Consider the following 21,646-nt stretch of genomic DNA (forward strand, 5'->3'; position numbering starts at 1 on the left):
AGAAAGGAAAAAGAAAGAAAAGAAAGAGAAAAAGGAAGGAAGAAAAAAAGGGAGGAAGGAAAAAACAGAAGGAAGAAAGGATGGAGGGAAGGAAGGAAAGGAGGAAAGAAAGGAAGAAATAAAAAGAAATGAAAGAAGGAAGGAAGGAAGAAAGGAAAAAAAGGAAGGAAGGGAAATCAAGGAAGGAAAGAAGGAAGGAAAGAGAAAGACAGAAGGAAAGAAAAAGGAGAAAGACAAAGAAAGAGAAAGAGAGAAAGAAAAAAAGAAAGAGAAAGAGAAACAAAGAGAGAAAGAAAGAAAGAGAAATAGAAAGAGAAAGAAAGAAAGACCAAGGAAGGAAAGAAAGAAAAAGAAAGAGAAAGAAAGAAAGATCAAGGAAGGAAGGAAAAAACTGAAGGAAGGAAGAAAAAGGAAAGAAAGAATGAAAGAACAAAAGAACAAAAGAAAGAAAGAAAAGGGAAGGAAGGAAGAAAAAGCAGTGAAGGAAGGAAGGAAAGAAAGAAAGGAAGGAAGAAAGGAAGAAAGAAAAAGAAAGAAGGAAGAAAAATGAAAGAAGAAAGGAAAAAAGGAAGAAAGAAAAGAAAGAGGAATGAAGGAAGGAAAGAAGGAAAGAAAGAAGGAAAGAAGGAAGGAAGGAAAGAAATAGAAAAAGAAAGAGGAAGGAAGGGAGGGAGGGAGGAAGGAAGGAAGGAAGGACCGACCGACCGACCAACTGACTGACCGACTGACCGTCCACAGAAGGGCTGAGTTGTGTTGGAACCTTTCAGGGAGAGGTTGCCTGCGAAACTGTCCTCACTTGAGATAAAAATTGTAACAGGAGAGGAAAGACCCAACAAGAGAGAGAAAAAGTATAATAGGAAAGGAAAGGATTCCAAAAACGTTTGTCTCAAGTGAATTAAGTTGTTAATGTTTATCTGTTGGATCCTTGTATCCTTAACTGAGAAATATTTGGTGAAGAAATTCTTTTTAGAAAAAAAATGTTTATTTTTAACATAAGCATATGGATATAAAGTTATTTCCTTTCAGTCCTGAATTACATAGATATATTTTACAAGGTAGATCTTTTTCTATTACTAAATCAGTCTTATTTTAAATACTTTTTTTTTCTTCCTCTGTTTTATCTTGAAACATTGGTTTCTGGGAGCAGTCTGAGTTCTCCCAATTAGATGATAGCCTTTGTCACAAAAGCCATTTCCGTTGCAAGTACTGACCTGCTTTTACTGCATTGTGACAGCATTTATAACTGCAGTATCAGAATAAGCCCTCGTTAAGGATGCTTAGAAATTGTATGCTAATATAATGGAAGACTTAATTGCCATATAATTAATAGGTCATGGGCTCTTATTTTTACTGTGGCATTTTCTGATAATCTTAGCATTAATCTTGGTGATAATCTTGTTTGTCAGTGTTAGTTTAATTGTACTAACCAGTGAGGAAAAACTACATATTCCCTGTATACAAGGGAAGTTGTCCTGAAAGACAGAAAACGTCTAGTCCAATTTTAACTATAGTTCAGCAAATGGAGAGTCTTTGTGTGCTGTTTGGTCTGTTCTATCAGCTTAAGTATGATGCATGGAGTAATAAAATTGTCAGAATATGCTGTATGTTGCAATATTTACTATATTAAATTTCTAAATGACTGCTGAATATGTCTTATTTTAAGGATTGCTGCAGTTTTTACTGCAGAAGTTAGGAGGAAAGGAGTTGAAGGAGTTAACATTATCTGTTAAAAGGAGTTAAAATTATCTGTTAATGGTCTCAGGATAGATCAGAAAATAAACAGGTGTCCTCATCACCCATCAATCACTGATGGAGAACCAAAGGCTTTGGAGTATCTACCTCCAAAGACACTGTGGTATGTGTATCTAGGATTTTTGTAAAAGTTTACAAGTGCATTTTAGGTTGATTGGAGATCCACTAGCATGTCATTACCTATGTCTGAGGCACTGCCTCTCTGGATGTGGTTATTTATTCCTATTTAATGTTTTTCTTTATTTCAGAGAGCTCTTCTAGAGAAGAAGCAGAGGAAGAAACGTCTTGATCCTCTGATGGTACAGCCAAACCCTGAGGCAAAGCTGCGCAGGCCAAAGCCCAAAGGATGCGAGGAGCAGACTCCTTTAGTAGAAACTCCTACCCCGTTCCACAGTGATGTTACGTTACATGGTTAAGTAATCAACCCAATTGCAATGATGTTCCTCAGAATGCCAGCGCATACGTTTTATGTCACATGTGGTGACCTACATTGGTGTCACAGTGGTCAAGCAATAAACAAGATTGATCACACCTTTTTTAATGTACATGTACAATTGTATTCTTAGTACTGGAGAGAAATACTGAACTGTATAAACAAGCAAAAAAACTATCTTGAATTTTGTGACAGCTGCCTTTCGGTACTCTCTCACCTGTGTTTAGCTCCAAAGAAATGTAGAAATGGGCTAGGAGCTTCTGTATTGGCAGGGAGCTACAAATAGAGTAAGAGAGTTTTCTGAAGCAGTAGGATAAAGAAAAGAGAATAGCCCAGTGGTGGCTACCTTTACTGTCCTTCATAAAATCAGTGTATGCTCCATCTCAAGATTGGATATGACTGAATATGGAACCCCTACATCACAGTAGAAATGTCAAGAAGTAGTTTATGAGAGCTGAGAATGTGTCAGGATATCAAGAAAGTAACAGCAAATAGGCTTTGAGATGCATACTAATGCAGGGTGTTATAATACCACCATTAGATTAATAGGGAATTAATTTGTAGAGTAGAATTTAAACCAATGTTACCTAGTTTGAAGATCACATATGACATCCCCTGAGATCCTGTCTTTTAAATGTTTTTCTTGTTCTCAAGATCTCTTTCACAATCATGGGATTTGGAGGAGAGTGGTGATGTAGCATTTACATGTTTAAAATCAGGTTAGGGAAATCTGAAAAAGGACAGCTTTAAATGAAGAGAGAGGAAGAGAGGAAGGGGAAAGACTGATAGATATTCAAAGTTAGGAAACTTCAGTAGTACTGAAACTACAAGAAAAAAATTCACTACTCCCTCACTAGCATACGTAGTTCTGAAGTTTCTTCAGTGCAAACAAATGACTCTTGGAAGTCAGTCCTGAAGGGGAGAGAGGTCCAGGAAGGCTGGACACTCCTCAAGAAGGAAGTCTTAAAGGCGCAGGAGACAGGCTGTCCCCGTGTGCCATAAGATGAACCCATGGGGAAGAAGACTGGTGTGGCTGAAAAGAGAACTGTTTAGCTTCCAGGAGAAAGAGAGTTTATGTCCAGTGGAAGAAGGGACAGGCAACTCAGGGAGAGTACAAGGAAGTTGTCAGCACATGCAGGGAAAAAATCAGAAAGGCTAAGGTCCAGCATAAGCTCTACCTGGCCACTATGGTAAAATAACAAAAAATGTTTTTACAATTATATTAACAGTAAGAGGTGGGCCAAGGAGAATCTCTGTCTTTTACTGGGCATGGTGGGGAACATGACTGTTGAGGATAAGGTAAAGTCTAAGATACTCAAGGCCATCTTTACATCTGTCTTTAATAGTCAGACCAGTTATCCTTGGGGTCCTTTGCCTCCTGATCTGGAAGTCTGAGATGAGAAGCAGAATAACCCCCCACAGTTCAGGCAGAAACAGTTAGAGACCTGCTGCTCCACCTGGACTGTCACAAGTACATGGGGCCAGGTGGGATCCACTTGAGGGTGCTGTGGGAGCTGGCAGATGTGATTGCCAAGCCGCTTTCCATCATCTATCAGCAGTCATGGTCATCTGGAGAGGTCCCAGATGACTGGAGACTTGCTAGTGTTGACACTAAGTTCGGGGCTTGGACAGGTACACTCTTTGGTGGGTTGAAAAATTGGCTGGACAGCAGGGCCGAGAGAGTGGTGGTGAATGGAGTGAAATCCAGCTGGCAAGCAGTCACAGGTGGAATTCCCCAGGGGTTGGTGTTGGGGCCCATCCTCTTTCATATCTTTATTGATGATTTGGATGAGGGAATTGATGCACCCTCAGTGATTTTGCAGATGACAGCAAGTTGGGGGGAAGTGTCAATCTGCTGAAGGGTAGGAAGGCCCTGCAGAGGGACCTGGACAGGTTGGGTTGATGGGCAGAGGCCAGTGGGATGAGGTTCAAACTGGCTTAAGTGCTGGGTCCTGCCCTTTGGTCACAACAACCCTGTGCAAAGCTACAGTCTTGGGGCAGAGTGGCTGGAAAGCTGTGCAGAGGAAAAGGACCTGGGGGTGTTGATTGATGCTCAGCTAAACATGAGCCAGCAGTGTGCCCAGGTGGCCAAGAAGGCCAACGGCATCCTGGCCTGTATCAGGAATAGTGTAACCAGCAGGGCCAGGGAGGTGATCGTCCCCCTGTCCTCTGCTCAGGTGAGGCCGCACCTCAAGTACTGTGTTCAGCTTTGGGCCCCTCACTACAAGAAAAACATCAAGGCCCTGGAGCATGTCCAGAGAAGAGCTATGAAGCTGGTAAAGGGCCTGGAACTCAAGTCCTATGAGGAGCAACTGAGGGAGCTGGGATTGTTCAGTCTGGAGAAGAGGAGGCTCAGTTTAAGTTTGTAGCTGTGGATACTTTTCATCAGATTGATTTGTGATATTCACTGTAGAGCACTCACTCAATGCCACTCCTTACAAACAAGGAGTCTGAAGGTTGGAAAGAGTAGTTACCCATAAATAAATTGAAAGATACCAAAGTGCATGACAAATACTGCTCATTGTAATTGCTTGAGTCCTTGAAAAAAAGTATACACAATCACTTATAAATGGAGAAACTGATAACTGACATGTTTAAAGTGACAGGACATCTGTACCGCAGTCAGGCCTGGCTCCTCACAGGTCTCACAAAAGTTGAAGTAAACAAGAATACATCGGTACTTTAAAGGCATGCTTGATCCAGGGAAGGTGAAAGAGAAACCATCCTGGGAAATGTATTTACTTGTAAAAATGAGACTTTTGCGTTCTCTTTCATTTTGGCCTGAAGGCATTGATGGACCAGCTGCTTTCCTGAAATCAGAAGTGCAAGATTTAGGAACCAAGCTCCAAACTCTCTCTGTTGGATCTTCCATAACAGAAGACAATGCAGATGAGGAAAAAGATAGACAGTCTCCAACAGAAACATCAGGCAAGCCAGATCTGCAAGAAATCTTACAGAAACGAGGTAAGAGTTGATAATGGGCAGAGGTCTTTTTCAGGACTCTTCTACTTGTAATTTTTTTTTTTTCAGTAGCATTTAAGAAATCATGAAACAAATGTCTGTAGGACCTCTCTCTTACAAGCAGAGCTAGTAGATTGTACAGCATGTAGAAATGCAGATCTGGAGTTCCTTCTTCTGTTGTTAATTGGAATATGACAGTACGCTTTATAATGTTCTGGCCTTTCTAAGAAAATTGGTGACAAAACACTATACTTCACATTTTGCTAAAGTTCAGGGTATTTTTATTGCAGATATATCTGGATACGATACTTGAGCATTTTCACAACAGCAGAACCTTCTAAAACCAGTAATGCCGTAATTTAACTGTTGAGGAGACTAACAACAAAGGTACTCTTCCTGTGTCAGAGGGTATCCCACTGAGTAGTTTCCCAGGGGAGTATCTATCTCTGCCTGCCAAGCATCTTAAGTTGCTGTTGCAGTACCACAGGAAGCCTTCTTGTTGTATACAGTCTAAGCAAAATAATAGCTATTTAATGTGCTATGCAACTTGTTTCATTTTGCAGAGACTGTCTCCCAGGATGTTTCTAGTACACTTTATGAAAGCTACCATGTGTAGCAATGCTTCTATTCTGTTGTTATATGAAACAGCTGTTTACCTATGAATAGCGACATTACACAAGAGTTAGGGAAGGAGGCAGGAGAGAATACCCAGAAACTCCAGGAGAAATTAGTGGAGGTAAAATATAAACAGTGAATTTTGAAATTGGCTCTAGTCAGCTCTTTTCTTCTTTCCAAATATGCGTTGGGAAGTTTACAGACAAGGTATTAAGACTATTGTTTTCTGTTTTATCTGTGACAAAGAACTTCCATCAATGTCGCCTATATTGGGACACTGCTGTAATACTGATTCACAAAAAATAATTCAGCTTAGTACGCTGAGTCTGCTCATTTTCTACAGTGCTTTATGTGCTTTTCCATTCTACAGCAAAATTAAAGAATGGACTTGCAGAACAAAACGAAGTAACACCAAGTAAAAGGAAACGTGATGTGTTCAGATGTAGTCTTTATTCAGAGTTATTTTTGTTACATACCCAGTCATCCCTACATAGCTGTGCTTAGTTTAAGATTAAATAAGTAAATACTGGGACAATTCTGTTTCCATTCTGAAAATCAAATCATTAGTAGTATTTAAGATACCTGAGTTACTGCTACTGGTGTAAGAACAGGAAAGCATATAATTGAAGAATTATCATATTCCATTTCAGTGTATGTAATACTAAGGGGAAATAGTAAAGGATGTAAACCCTATAGGGTCCAAGCTACAGGGTAAGTTTCAGCCTACTAAGCTGGATTGCCTTTTTTGTTCTTAAAGCATGGAGAGCTTTTTTGCATAAAAATAGGCAAAATTTAATTCAATGGTAGCATATGCTAAACAATATGCTATATCATGTAAAATATGTATTAATAAAAGGTTAATCAGCAGCACACTGTCAGCTGTAAAATGTCACCACTGGTTTGAATTTCAAAGCTCAGGAAACAATATAGCACGAAGAAGATCAGCAGTTGGAAAACCAGAAATTAGTTGAAGAGATAGACCCTTCCATACCTATCCTGTTTCTTACATGAATTAGTGATATCCTGATCTCATTACACCTTCTTTCAAAGGTTACTTGCTTGATCCTATGTTCTGACAGGAATTTCAGGCAGTTTGAATTTTGATGAGGAGGACACAGAAGAAGAAGAAGATAGTAAGAGACCAGCATCTCATTCACCACATCCTGAATCTGAGAGGCCTAGTTCTGCAACCAGTGAAAAATCCTTTGCAGTAGGTGTTTTGAAATCAATTTCTGATAAGGACTGGGTACGTGCTTGATTTTGACTTACTAACCCTTTTAGCACTGGGTTAAAATACAGTATTTCGAGCTGTCATTAATCCCTGAAGGCAGAGGAAGGACAAGATTGTCAGGTTATCTAACAGAAGGCTCACTCACTGAGTTAAACACAAAGACCTAGTAATGTTCAAAGGAACAATGATGGGTGGATGAACCCAACCCAGGTAACCTAATCAGTGAAGAACAGAACACACTGAATCAGCTACTCCTATGAAGCTCAAAGGAGAAAGATTAGAACATTGTTTCTGGCTCAAAATCCACTAGTCTGCTTGAAGGATTATAAGTTTTAATGTGGGATGCAAGGGTGAGTAGAATTTTGCAATGGAACAGGAAAAATTCTGGGATTATACAAAATTTGTAGGGTGATTAGAGGAAGGGACACAAGAGGGCGGAAAAAAAGCAAGGTGGATCAGGGAGCAACATGCATGGGAAAACAGGAAGTAAAGGAAGGGGATAAAAGTCTTCATCAATCCTGGATGTACGTAAGTCTGTGCTACTATTCAAGAGACCAACATGACTATGCCTGTAAGGTGACTGGGTGTATAATGTGCAACACTGCCAGTGAGTAATACTGTGATTAATACAGTGAGTAATAAGTCTGGTTGCTAGTAACTTGAGCAACTGGGGTATGGGTGCCAATTGCTGGAGATGACTTGTGGGGGTGCTACAAGGAGTGGGTGAGAACAACTAGTAAATTTCAAGTGTGCATGTGTATGTGTATACTCACTCAGACTTTCTACTGTCTGGACCTGGTAATAGGGGTAAACTATCAACCTCATCTCCTAGACCCAGTCAGACGAAGAATACCCTGAGTTCTACAATCTCCAGGATTCAGCTGCCTCTAAGAAAAATGACTTAAATTCCTGATACAATATTTCCACTAGAATTCTAGTTCCTTCGGTGACCATAACTTGCATCCTGACTGTATGCATTGCTCCAAGGCTCCTCCAGCATTTAGTTGGGAAGGTTCCACTGTCATCTTGCTCTGTTTCTGCTGCTTTTCAGAACCGACATAAGCTTAGTGCTCAATTCAGTTGCAGAAAGCACATTCTGTCTTTTTGCAGCATCCATCAGTCCAGTTCATCATGCTGCCTTATTTCCCACAGAGCGTTTGAAGCTCTAAAAGCAGAGAGCTCTTTGATTAGAACGTTTACGGTGTCTCAACCTATTTTCCCGTTCCTAGTAATTCACTTTTTCTCTAGTTCATGACTACTTTTTATCTCCCCCCCTTGGAGGGTTAGACTTTACTCAGAGTAAAAAAGTCTTTAGTCACTTTCTTCAGAGAAACACAGGTGTTTTGTCATTCAACTTTCCTTTCCTAAATATCTTCTTGAGGCATAAGATCTTCTGTTTCAACAGGCCTTTCTTTTCCTGGGGAATACCAGAGCCTCTGATGTGATATTGGTTTGCTAATATGATGGTTCTTCCTGCAGGAAACAGGTGCTTCCTGTGGTCCATCCCCTCAGGCAGTTGCACACCTGGGAGAAGTAGAGAACTTGGAGGATTTTGCATTACGCCCCGCACCCCGTGGTATTACAATCAAATGTCGAATCACTAGAGATAAGAAGGGAATGGACCGGGGCCTCTTCCCTACTTACTACATGCATCTGGAAAGGGATGACAACAGAAAGGTATTGGAAGCAGCGCACAGTTTCTTGTCTTGGCTATTGTACTCCTACCACATAATATTTTTGGTGTAACAGAGAGCAGAGCATAAATTGGCAAGAAGCCAGAAGCTGAGGAGAGACAGCATGTAGATGAGGACAGCTTGTATTTGGCCAAGGCACTCAGGAGGATGTTGGCAAGTTTAGAAGCCATAATACAATGAAAGATGAAATAATGTATAAAAATGTCAGGGGTAAAGAAAAGCAAAGAGATCTGAGCTGTTGAGAAGAAACAGAGGAAAGACTAGAAAAGGCAGTTGCATTATATACAGACTGTTGAGTGAGCTGATTGGAAGAACAGGATTTCAGGCTGGGTGCTTGTGGAACAGAAAAGTATGGAGACAGTAATAACAGAAAGGGAAATGGATATGGAAAATGGAGACGTAACAGTTTGGATAGCAATGCTTCTGCATTCTTTCAAAACTCCAGTCTTGATTAAAGTTTTGTATTTCCAGACATTCCTTCTTGCAGGGAGAAAACGAAAAAAGAGCAAAACGTCCAATTACCTCATATCAGTTGACCCAACTGATTTATCCCGGGAAGGGGAAAGTTTCATTGGAAAACTCAGGTGAGAACCACAGATAAAAAGTATGGACAAATGAACATCTTCTGCAGTAGGAGAGGTAGAATTTACATGTTAGTTTAGTTGGAGTTAAAAATAGCAATTTGATATGAATTCAGAGAATATATTCACCTCTTCCTGCTTAATGCCATGTGTACTCACCTGGGTTGGCAAGGCTTCTTTAGAGTTACCATTCACAATGATAATTTAGAATTCGGTGGAATTCTGGCTCAGGGCTTTTCCAGTGCAGGTTACATGCTCGGTTTACAATGGATGCTTCACTGAAATTCCTTACTGAGCTGACTGTGCACAAACCCAATGACCAGAGGCATGTATTTTCTCTGTGCTGCACATACGCCTTCAGATGATTAAAAAAAATATCCATTGATGCCTCTTTCTTTTTCTGTCTTTCCATAACCTGACATTAGGTCAAACCTCATGGGAACTAAATTTACAGTCTATGACCATGGAATTAGCCCAGTCAAGGCACAAGGCCTATTGGAAAAGGCCCGTACTCGACAGGAACTTGCAGCTATCTATTATGTAAGTAGTGACTCTTCCCTTTTATGCCCTTCTGTTTTGTAGCCTGATTACTAAGGAAATGGGCCTCACAAAATCATGCTGCCTGCATACTCCCTCATTTAACTTTTCAACTAACCAATTTCAGCCAGATATGATAAAGGGCAGAGGTGTCAAATACAAGTTTTTACAAGTTTAATGGAAAAAAAAAATGTCAGAGGGGAGAGAGAAATCCATACTAGTGTTCTGAAGAACTTGTCACCTGACCCAACATTAGGCATGTTGCCAGTCAGCATATCCTTGATACGGAGCCAGCCGCATCATGAACTGCCTCTTGCCCAGCTGGTAAACACTACAAAGAAACTGGAAATGTCTTGTGAAGTAGAGCTGTTTTTAGCAGAACTAAAGGCATTTTGGTAAATAGAAGTGAACTGGTATTATTTCAGTAGTAGCATGTTGTTTGTAAAGGCACGTTTCCAGGGGAAGCTATTCACTATCACTGTCTCTTGTCCTAGAGACAGAGGATCTTGGTCTTGTAGGTCATCTCAATGTAAGGCATAGAGACAATGTACTTGTAGCTACATCACTGGAGAATCCTGTGAAGATTTTTAAAACATGTTGTTTCATATTCCAGTCCTGAGGTTTGAGGAAAATTTAAGATACTTTACAAAATAAAAACCAGTCAAGTGGAGAAATTTTTCTTTTATCACAGGTACAGTAGCAGAAATTTAATGGTGCATTAGCCTACTGGACCTTGATTTTCTATTTTTTTCTATTAATCTTAATGCCATATAGGGGAAAAAATTAACTTGATAATTCCAGTACTAGCATGTTTACAGAAACATCAGTGGATCTTTGTATACAGTATTATTCATTTCATAGAATGTCTTGGGTTGGAAGGGACCTTAAAGGGACCATAGGCAGGGATGCCACCCACTAGGTCAGGTTGCCCAGGGTCCCATCCAACCTGACCTTGAACACCTCCAGAGATGGGGCAAACACCTTCACAGGACAACATGTTCCAGGGCTTTACCAGCTTTGAGTAAAGAATTTCCTTCTAACAACTAATCTAAATCTCCCCTCTTTTAGTTTAAAACTATTCCCCCTTGTCATTGTCACCTTCCCTTGTAAAATGTGTCTCCCCAAACTGTTTCCCTACCTAACTGAACAGAGCAAGGTGTTAAAATGAGTACAGCAGGAAATATAAAGTCAATTTCTCAGATTTTGAACCGTTTCATATACGTGAAGTTAGTGAACTTTATACATGAATAAAATCAGCCCTCTTGTTCTCAGATGTGCTCATTGGTTTTCTGAAATGAAATAATAATGATTGCAGCTCTGAAGACCTTTATTCTGTGTCTGTGAAAATGTTCTAGCACATTAGAAGTTGTATCACTTCTATTAGCTCAGTGATTCTAAAGGATTCTGGCTTTCTAATTGGTATTTGGAAGCTTCAAAGGTATCATTGACATTGTTACAAAACACTTTAAATAAAACATTTTAAATGGAACACCAGATTTTGGTTTACATTATTAAATGAATGGGTTGAGAATACCAGGAAAGACCTTTTTCCTTTGCTTTTTATATTCAATCTACTTGGAGCAGTGTCTTGCGGTACTCTGGAAAAGTCTGCTTATCTTAAGATTGAAGCTTGGATGGACTGCCCCTTTAGGACAAGGGGCAGTGGGTGCAAGCTGGAACATAGGAGGTTCCGCTTAAATATGAGACAAAACTTTTTTACACTGAGGGGGACAGAACTCTGGAACAGGCTGCCCAGGGGGGTTGTGGAGTCTTTTCTCTGAAGACTTTCAAAACCCGCCTGGACGCTTTCCTTTGTGATGTGATTTAGGTGTTCCTGCTCCAGCAGGGGACTGGACTAGATAATCTTTCAATGTCCCTTCCATTCCCTAATATTCTGTGATGCTGGCTACTTTACCTCCTGGGTCTGTTCTTAATCATTTATAAAAGAGTACAATTTGACAGCAAATAGTAGGTTTGCTCTTAAACACAAGAAAAATGCCATTATGGTGATATCTATATATCATTGTCTCAGATCAAAAATCTGTATACTTTATTATATTCAAGTCTTGCTCAGTAGCAAGATTTTAGCATGCTTTTGCCTTGGATGTAGAAATTTATGCCTGGAAATTGCACTTTTCTAATTTCATTGTTAAAGTTTCATTCAGACAATGCAGATGTACTACAATTTGGAAGAAGATGGAAGAAGAGAGCTATTTCAGTGATTAAACACATTTGGAGTTAGATGACTGCTAGCACAGTTACAGCTAACAAATCTCCGAAAACCAACAGCAATGTGGATTCAAGTTCAGCTTTTCTCTGTCTTTCTGTGAGATGGAGTATCTCCATTCCTGACAATAATGTCTTTACTTGTATTTCAGGAAACCAATGTATTAGGATTCAAGGGTCCCAGAAAAATGTCTGTGATCATTCCAGGAATGAACATGAATCATAAGCGAATTCCGATCCAGCCACAAAATGTGAGTTACGAAGTTTGGTTATGGGTCAGATTGGAGGAAGAGGTTAAAACTTTCTCCTAGAGGTATGGGTGCTGGTGACAACAGTGATCATTAGAGCAAGGTTGTTAATGTCCGTGTCTGTTAGTGAGTCTCATAGACAGTAATAATGTAGCCTAAAGGTGTTAATTAATTTATTCTTGACTTTTACCTCATTTGTAGCCTTCTGAATACTGTTTGTATTCTTACTTGTCTTGTAGTTAGCCTAGATGTTACTTACTGTTGCAGTGGCTACTGTATCTTGTTGCTGTTGCACCTACAGCACCTCATTGATAGGACACTGTTACACTGAGAGTTACATGAACACAGAAGGAACTCTCATCTCCCAGAAGCTTTCATTTTAAGCCAGGATGGGAATTACAACAGGTGGATAATAAATGCATGGGGCAGTATTTTGGTGTAGTAGTAAGAGAGCAAGCACATTTTTATCAGAATGGTGTCAGCATCTTTGCAGGAATCCCAGGAAAGTGAGGATTCTTCAGGGAGAAAGTGGGGTGAGAAGGATGGAGCTGTAGCTATTTAATGAGGATTTCTCATATGAGGAGTTCTCAGATGCATTTGTTCCTGGCATGCAGCTTACAGATGTGTATCTGAAGTTACAGTAAGGATATATATATATATATCTGAAGATATAGTAAGGATGAAAATGCCTTCTGGCATCCCTTAATGTAGGTATTATGTTTGGTGTAATAGGAGACCAGTGACAGAAAGGACAGGTGCCAACTGATTCACCCGATCAGCGTTATAAGCTAGAAAACGGCATCTGCAGCTATGTTGTGAGTGGATATAAGTAGAAAAAGAGTGTATTTTTTGATGTCAGAGAAGAGTGGCCTTCAAGAATGGAAATTTAGACTCATGAGATCCTGAAAAACATTTAATTCTGTGGGCAGGAAAATTGTATCTGGAGATAGTCATTGATTCTTCACGCTTCAGTATTCCCATATTCGCCAGTAACAGTTTAATAGTCCTTCTTGCATTTTTCTAACATTTTTCTTACTATTTGCTAGTAGGCATGCATAATGACAGTAGCCAAGTCTGGAAGATAAAGCAATTCAAAAAAGTTGTCAAATCCTTTGGGGTGTCGAATCTGTTTTTATCTTCCTTCCCTGTAGTGCAATGCCTCTGATTAAGCAATACTGCCCCCACTTTACAGGAATAAAAATTGCATAAAAATGCAGCTTGTTAGTGCCAGTTCTTAAAGTTGATTTGTACCTTTGTAAAAGTAAATAAATATAAAAATAAAGATACAAGTTAAACTGAACAACACGATTTAAAGGAAAACAGTGAATTTTTGAGAATAACCTATTTTTCTATCCATATACAATACTAAAGCACTTAGTCATATTAGCCAGACCGCCACAAAAAGTTGTTTTCTGTTAATTTCCATTCAAACTGGACTTATTTAATGGGATTCTTTTTCTTGTGAGTTTTAGCTTTTATTATATAATTTGGGGTTCTATTTATCACATAACTTTTAAAATTAAATTGTATGCCATGTATTTCATGCACTATTTCCAGTTCCTTGTAATTAATATTTCTCAAATTTAATGTGCTGTTTTGCCTCTCCTTTTTGTATATTTCTTTTATTTGTCTGTATATTTTTCATATTGTGCACCTCTTATTAGATACGTTAGGATGACATTTAATCTACCTATGGCATACTTAGCACCTGCTGCAGCCTTTTGAATTTATACTGAAATATCCCCGGGGCCTATGAAGTTTACACTATGTAGTTAATAGTAGATGTTTTTTGTTTGTTTCAAAGTTTAGAATTTTGGAAATGGAAGTTGGATCCAACAGGATCAGGGAAAGCTTATGAGTCTCATAAGGGAGATTTCTACCAGCACTTGGTCATCTGTGACCTGTGAATTGCTGTCTTTCCTGTACATGCACACACTTTTTCTCTCACTCTTTTTTTCTTGTTTGGGTGGAGATATGGCAATAGCTTCTTGAGTGGAAAGGAGTGGTTGGACTAGGAATCCATGAAAGTATTTTCCTGGTACCTGCAGGATACTTTCAGTAGGACTGAGTTTAAGTGCTGTAATTGTGTTTTATTTAACTGGGAATGACACTGAAGTCACAGTGTGCACGTGGGAGAGAGGCAGTACTCAAAAACAGAGCCATTCTGAATGTGATTAATATATTTCTTTCTTCTAAACAGGAACATGAGAGTCTTCTGTCAAAATGGCAAAATAAAAATCTAGAGAACCTCATTGAGTTGCACAACAAGGCTCCAGTCTGGAATGATGATACTCAGTCCTACGTTTTGAATTTCCATGGGAGAGTCACTCAGGCTTCAGTGAAGAATTTCCAGATTGTCCATGACAATGACCGTAAGAGTCTGGTGGAAAATTGGGGGTGGGGTGTCATTCAAACAGGGAAAACCCAATATATTTCAAGAGGTTTTGGAGGAGTAAGACACTCTTCCTGGAGAAGGCAGACTGGATGAAAGAAGACAGCTCAAGATGACTGAGGACCTCTCAGCTGTCAAGAAAATTATAAAAGGCCTAACTTTTTCTGGGATGGGTGCAGAGGCTGTTGTCCAGCAAAAGAGGGAATAAATGCAAGCCTCCTGCAGGGGAAGAAAAGTTAACGTGACACCTTCAACCCAGCAAAAGAGTGGTGTGGGCCTTGATTCTTGGTAATCTCTAGAATACCACAGTCACCCCAGAGAAAAGATTTTAAGGCCAATTTGGTGACAAAGGATGGATACAATGACCACATATATTTGGGACTGCCAGATACTTCTGAACTTTTGTTCATTTGTTTGTTTTCTTTGCTTTCCTGTGAAATTGCTGGTCTCTGAATCTTTCTTTTCTCCCCAGCTGACTACATTGTGATGCAGTTTGGTCGTGTAGCAGAAGATGTGTTCACTCTGGACTATAATTATCCTCTCTGTGCTCTTCAGGCCTTTGCTATTGGACTCTCCAGCTTTGATAGCAAATTGGCCTGTGAATGAGAGACAACAGACTTGGGACATGGAACTGACTCCCATCCCTGCATCTTGTTATAAGAGTTTAGGTGGAGTAATGAAAAGCACGTCAGGGATGGAAGGGAACTGGAGGACAAACTTCTGCAGGCTTGTTTGAAAGCAAATAGCAGGCCTGAGAGCATTATGGTGGTTTACAGTAGATCTTCTTAGGAGACTGTCACAAGACTGAGCAGTCTCTGTACTCATTGTGGAAGAACAAGGAATATTGGTGATGTTTTTGTTGTCAGAATTGATTCTGCTTTCAGAATCCTTGTAACACATGCTGCTACCTGAACAGGCTAAGGAAGTTAACCTAATAATTGAAACACATGGACTAGAAAAATAATGGTTTAGTGTCCATATGCCATGGATCTTCAGCAGTGCCCCTGAAGATGATGCTACCGATATTCCTTTGAGTTCCTGATCAGATTAATTCAGAAAAAAAAAAAAAAAGAAGGATGGTTATGGCATGTGTTCTCTCTTGCCCTGTGTAGCATTTTGCTGTCTGTAAAAACACAGAGAGAGAAGGGTTGAGGTTAAGCCTCTGTGCAACAGTAGATAGTGTTCAACAAGTACAAGCTGGAATGAGACATTGGCTGTAGTAAAAACACTTACCTCCTCTGTGGAATGATTCTCTGCTAAGTATGATAGTCCAGTTCCTTTTCATTATTCTAATTTTCAATGCTGGGTTCTACAATATGGAGACAGTAGGTCACAGCATGGGATACTTCTTGATTCATATGGCCTTGATTCATCAGAATGAATTGCTGCACAGTGACACATAAGCCTCACAGTGCACACATCTGGTGTGTGTTAAAGTAGAGAACAGCTACTATCTTGCCAGTTTCATGGCCGTTGTGCATATCCATGATGAAACTGGAAAACGGTGTCCTTCCAATAAGATAAGAATCGGTGTTTTCCAGTTTTGCATATTATCAGCAGACAAGCTCTGTTTCGTGCTCCTAAGAAACAGAGTTACTGCTTTTGTTCTCCAGAGTCTTTGCAGTAGTAGATATCACTTGCTCTTTCAAAATAATATCAGAAAATGTCTTCACAGAGTTTCATTGCCAGGAAAAAAAAATATAATGGTAATCGTGTGTAAACTTTGTATTTAATTGTAAATTATGAACTGTTGCTGAGGGCACCAGCTCTAGAAAATGCTGGAAGCCAAGTCTCAGATGCCCATTCTGTATTAGCTCGAGAGCCATTGTCTTGAGAGTGATCTCATCAGCACAGCAGTCAGTGAAGAGAACTTGAATCATGGATCTCTTTTGTGCCTTCATGTACTTCCTGCTCATCATGCTGGGGTTTAAGACCTGACAGAGTTTTCCAGTTGTTCTCCACTGAGTTCTTGGCTGATGGCTCTGCACTCCCTCCACACATCCAGAAATACTAAAAAAAGTCAGTTCATAATCCGATTATTATTATTATTTTTCTGTCTAGGACTGTGTGAAAGAAACTGCCCTATGTTAGCTTGGGATGTCCTGAAGCTACGATTATAATTTCCAATTTAAGTTGATTTTTCTCTGTTCTTGGAAGGCCACAGTAGCATTGCTTTACTCACCCTTTCAGCTAGGCTGGATAGCAGTGGCTCTTCAAGCTATCTGTTGACGTCAAATCATCTTCACCGGGTCAGAGCCTCCGTGTCTTGGTCAAATTTATGCAGATATATGAAAAGCTTCAGAGCTCTTTTATCAGATACTGTTTTACATCAATTGTATTTATAACTTTTATATCTAAATGAAATAAACTAATTTATATATTGAAAAACTCCTTAATTCTAAATGATTTTTTTTCTTGGATTTTGTTACTCATGGGTGTTTGTTCCTCCTGTACTAGATGCTACCTCAATTTCTTCCTGTCTTTTCATATCTCATCTCTCTTCCCTCTGTCCCCTTTTCCTTTGTAATTCTCAATTCTATTCCTTTGTGTTGTTTTCTTTTCTAAGAAGGCTGGGAGTGAATGTAAGCTGAGTCTCTCTAATGCCTTTTTTTTCCATCAGGAATTTCCAGTAAGACTTCCAGTATAGTTCATGGTTCCTGTTTGGTTCTCTTTTCAAGCTGCTTGCACTTCTCTGCCCCATGTTTTTAATTATTATCCCAGCCTCAAGGTACGGCTTTTGAAATGGCTCCTTAGGCATTTTCCTACCTTCCATCGGAACCTTTTCTACTGTTGAAGTACAATACAGTGTACTTCTGAATCAACAGCTGAAATAATACAGGGCTGAAGGGAAAATCAAGTTGAAGTGGTTATTTTTATTTCCACTGGCAGATGTATGAACCTCAGTAAGGGGATATACAATGGATCTTGTAATCAAAAAGCTGACACAGCTCTCAACGTGTAGGGCATATTCTTCATGCTGGCTGCATACCACCTCGTTTTTTTCCACTATTTCCTTCTGAGTGAAATTAGATCTAGTTGAGAGATAAAACTGAGCAGGCAGTACTACTAAGCAGTTGTTTTTGTACACAATTAGTTGTCACTTACTTACCTTTGCATGTAAATGTAATGTTCATGAAATCCCAAAATCTTAAACAAGGACAAAAGCGTGTTGTATTGTTCAATATGAATCCTAAAGGCAGGCCTAGTAGACTAACAGCTCCTTGGCTTGCAGACATCGAAGAGTGAATAATGTCTTGCCCTCTTAGGGCTCAGTCCTACTTGCATTGAAGCTTTGCTGCTGAATTTGGTAGCAGCAGATGCGGAGGTTTTGTTTTGTTTTGTTTTTGTTACTGTCAGAATAGTAATTGCATTATACTTTACTTGGTATAGTGTCACAGTCTACTTTCTGGTATTAACAGCTCTGTAAATCTCTCAGTTGTCATAGAATCTGTAGAATAGAATCATAGAATCATGTGGGTTGGAAAAGACCTTAAGATCAAGTCCAGCCATTAACCTACCATTGCCAGATCTTCCACTAAACTATGTCACTAAGTGCCACTACAGATCTTTTAAATACCTCCAGGGATGGTGATTCAAGTACTTCCCTGGGTGACCAATTCCAGTGCTTAACAATCCTTTCAGATAAAACTTTTTTTCCTGTATCCAACCTAAACCTCCCCTGCACCACTTGAGGCTATTTCTTCCTGTCCTGTTGCTTGTGAGAAGAGACCAACCACCACCTCAGTACAACCCCCTTTAAGGCAGATGTGAGTGATAAGGTCTCTCCCTGAGCCTCCTTTTCTCTAGGCTAAATAACCCAAGTTTACATAAGCCACTCCTCATAAGACTTGTTCTCTAGACCCCTCACCAGTTTCATTGCCCTTCTCTGGACACACTCTAACACCTCCACGTCCTTCTTGCAGTGAGGGGCCCAAAACTGAACACAGTACTCGAGGTGCGGCCTCACCAGAGCCGAGTACAAGGGGACAATCACTTCCCTGGACCTGCTGGCTACACTGTTATACAAGCCAAGATGCTGTTGTCTTTCTTAGCTGCCTGGGCACACTGCTGGCTCATATTCAGCCAGCTGTCAACCAACACCCTCAGGTCCTTTTCTGCCAGGCAGCTTTCCAGACACCCTTCCCCAAAACCTGTAGCATTGCATGGGGTTGTGATGCAAGTGTAGGGCCCAGTGATTGAATTAGGTTTTCCTGTCCCTGTTACAGAAGACAGGCAAAGCCTTCCCCATGGTTTACAAGTCAAGAGCTGGGAGTTTGTGCAAAATCTTGTGAAACTCAACTATGGACAGACTGGGCTCCTTTGACAGAGACAAGAATTTCATCTTCTCTGCTATAATGTCAAACTGTTGTAAGTAACTGCAGTGCTGAACTATTACAGCTGAAACACAGAACTAAGAAACTAAAGTATTCTAGGGCCAAGTGATTGGCCCACTATATAATTATGAAGATCAGTAGAAGAGCAACTGTGGTGTGAGGGCTTCCTTACTAACAGGGAAAAGAGCCTGCTACAACCATGAAGTGGTAAGAATCAAAAACCCTGCCATGAAAGATCCCTTTACTCATTGTTACTCTTGCATCTTTTGAACTGTACAGTCCTCCTTCATTGAATTGAGACCATTATTAAAGAAAAAGTAATACTATTTTATTGTGAAAAGTGACTATTAAAAGCTGCATATCAAAATCATTCAGACCAATAGAGTGAAGGGTTGGGGAATTAGGTCTGATCAAGTTGTCCATCTTCCTCTGCTTTCTATTCTAGACAGAATAGTTAGTTTGGTTCTACATTAACATCAGTAACGAAACATAACAAACAGAAAAATACTCTCTTCTCCTGAGTGAGTTTCCATATGTGATTGACTGGAGTCCTGCAAACAATTTGTGTGATGATTCACAGGAAGGAATAGGCTTCAATTCTTTGGGCTGTGTTGATTCGGCAGGGAAATAGAGCAAAACTGTATGCTGGTCACATAATTGTGAGAAATCATAGTCAGATGTTATGAGAAATGAGCTACCTTTAATATTAAAAAAAAAAATCATAAAATTACATGTTTTAAAATATGGCTTAATAGAAACAGTGGCTAAATGTGATAATTACAGGGCTTTATATAACAACAACAAAATAATTACATTAAATGTTAATACTTTTGTCTTGTACTGTACATACTTTTGATTCCTATAGTTTTGCTAGAAAACGTTTTCCTTATGTATTCATATAATAAAACGCTTATTGCATTTTGCTACAAAGAAAAGTAACTATGAGTACTAAAAAGCATTTCTGATATCAGTTAACTTCATCACTGCTAAACTTAAAAACAAAACAAAACAAAGCAAACAAACAAACAAAAAAAGTGGAGCTGGCCTTCCAAATCACAAGAATACATTTTTGAAGGTGTTTTTTTGCCACCTGGTTTCTGATGCTCTTAAGATGTGTTTAGGTACTGTTTTCTCTCTTCTCTGCAACAGAGGGTTATGAACTTCTTTCTGTTCTTCCAAAAGCTTAACATATTTCTTTTTGTATCTCTTCAATATACTGAAGTTTTAAACAAAGCCAACTTTATCATAATTCTGCCACAGGTAGCTATGTATACATGAGGCATCTGTGACAAAGTCACTTGCTGAAGACATGAAAAAGTTTGATTATTTTGCTGACGTAGCTGCACTGCCCAGAGCCCCTAATAGGATGTAGTTACATTTACTAAACTTGCTGTTTTACCAAGATGATCTGCTTGTTTTGGAAATGTGGCTTTCCATCCCAAGTGCAGCAATCAGCCTCCTTGTATCATCATTTTCTAGTGCTGGTCAAAATTTTCTAGTATATGTATACCTTTGAAAAGAGATGATTTTTGCTACTTTAGATGTTTCTGCAGTGGTTAAAGTATGCAGTATGCATGCACTTAAAACAATGAAATAGGCTGATATCAATTTGCTTCTTTTTATAAGCCAGTATTGTTACTTGCCTGGTATTCCTTTGGCCTGGACCCCTTGTGCTATGTGGCACAAAATGATGAATTCTCACTCAAAATTTTCTAAATAGGTTTAGGACAAGAGATAGCAGAGGCAGACAAGCAGGGACATTATCAGGAAAGAGTGGGGCAATGCTGATTAATATGATACTCTGCATTTTAGCACAATAGCCTAAAGATAAAATTTTCTCTGGGTCTCATGATACACATAACAGATTTTAAAGCTGGGAAGATTTTTGTGCAAATAAATAATTTTCATTTAAATGAAATAAATAATAGAATGAACACTTCAGATAATTAAAACTAAAAGGGGTATAAAGGTACACAGGCAGAGAAAAGCATTCTCATGCTTACAGTGCTCCAAACAGAAATGGATGAATTTCCTTGGCATGTTTTTGACCATGGTCCTGCTTTCTCGCATGTTAATGGTGGTCGATTTCCAAACACAGCACCAGATAAGGAGAAAGAAGGGAAATGTAAATCAAAAAGGACCACTGTGGGACAGGAGCACAGTGGGAGACTGATCACTGATCAGAAGAGACCACTGAGTAAGAAACATAATAAAAGACCCCAAAGGACCCTTAGAACTTAATGGTGAAGATGTACTGTGATTTGTTGCTACGAGGAAGAGCCAGGTGGTGTCAACAAAGCATGGAGATGCATGGTAAAGCTGGCATTGAGGAAAATAGCTCGGTGGCCTTTTTCTAGATTGCTGTGAGCACAGCAGGCCTGCAAGGAGGGCTGGGAGTTCAGAAATAGATGTGTTATAGGGAAGGGTAGCTTGAGAGCTGAAGCTGATTGAATGGATAGGAAAAGAGCAGCTATGTAGTGAACCAGACCAGCCAAAGGGCATGGTTCAAACTAACCTGCCCCAAGGCAAGTCTGGCAGGCTTACGCAAATAAAGGCCTGCTACCAAGATGGGACTGCCTACTTTGGTGGCTGTGCCAGAGCATGCGTGGGGCCACAGTGTGTTGTCCATGTAGTGATGGGTC

The 21,646-nt window shown here is 39.6% G+C and overlaps 1 protein-coding gene across 4 annotated transcripts in view; it reads left to right on the forward strand.

Moving 5' to 3' along the window:
• TULP3 (TUB like protein 3) overlaps nucleotides 1-17,058 on the forward strand; it is a 40,655-nt gene extending 23,597 nt beyond the window's left edge. For all 4 annotated transcript variants that reach the window (XM_035313283.1, XM_035313269.1, XM_035313263.1 and 1 more), the window contains exons 3-11: nucleotides 2,001-2,163; nucleotides 4,973-5,149; nucleotides 6,841-6,971; nucleotides 8,472-8,669; nucleotides 9,158-9,270; nucleotides 9,693-9,807; nucleotides 12,183-12,281; nucleotides 14,479-14,650; nucleotides 15,143-17,058. In XM_035313283.1, coding sequence (XP_035169174.1) covers nucleotides 2,001-2,163; nucleotides 4,973-5,149; nucleotides 6,841-6,971; nucleotides 8,472-8,669; nucleotides 9,158-9,270; nucleotides 9,693-9,807; nucleotides 12,183-12,281; nucleotides 14,479-14,650; nucleotides 15,143-15,276 — 1,302 coding nt within the window. In that variant the 3' untranslated portion in view covers nucleotides 15,277-17,058. The remainder of the gene's footprint in view (nucleotides 1-2,000; nucleotides 2,164-4,972; nucleotides 5,150-6,840; nucleotides 6,972-8,471; nucleotides 8,670-9,157; nucleotides 9,271-9,692; nucleotides 9,808-12,182; nucleotides 12,282-14,478; nucleotides 14,651-15,142) is intronic.
• The last annotated feature ends 4,588 nt before the right edge of the window (nucleotides 17,059-21,646 follow it).

This window comes from Oxyura jamaicensis, chromosome 1 (assembly GCF_011077185.1).
Source record: "Oxyura jamaicensis isolate SHBP4307 breed ruddy duck chromosome 1, BPBGC_Ojam_1.0, whole genome shotgun sequence".
Classification (NCBI taxonomy): domain Eukaryota; kingdom Metazoa; phylum Chordata; class Aves; order Anseriformes; family Anatidae; genus Oxyura; species Oxyura jamaicensis.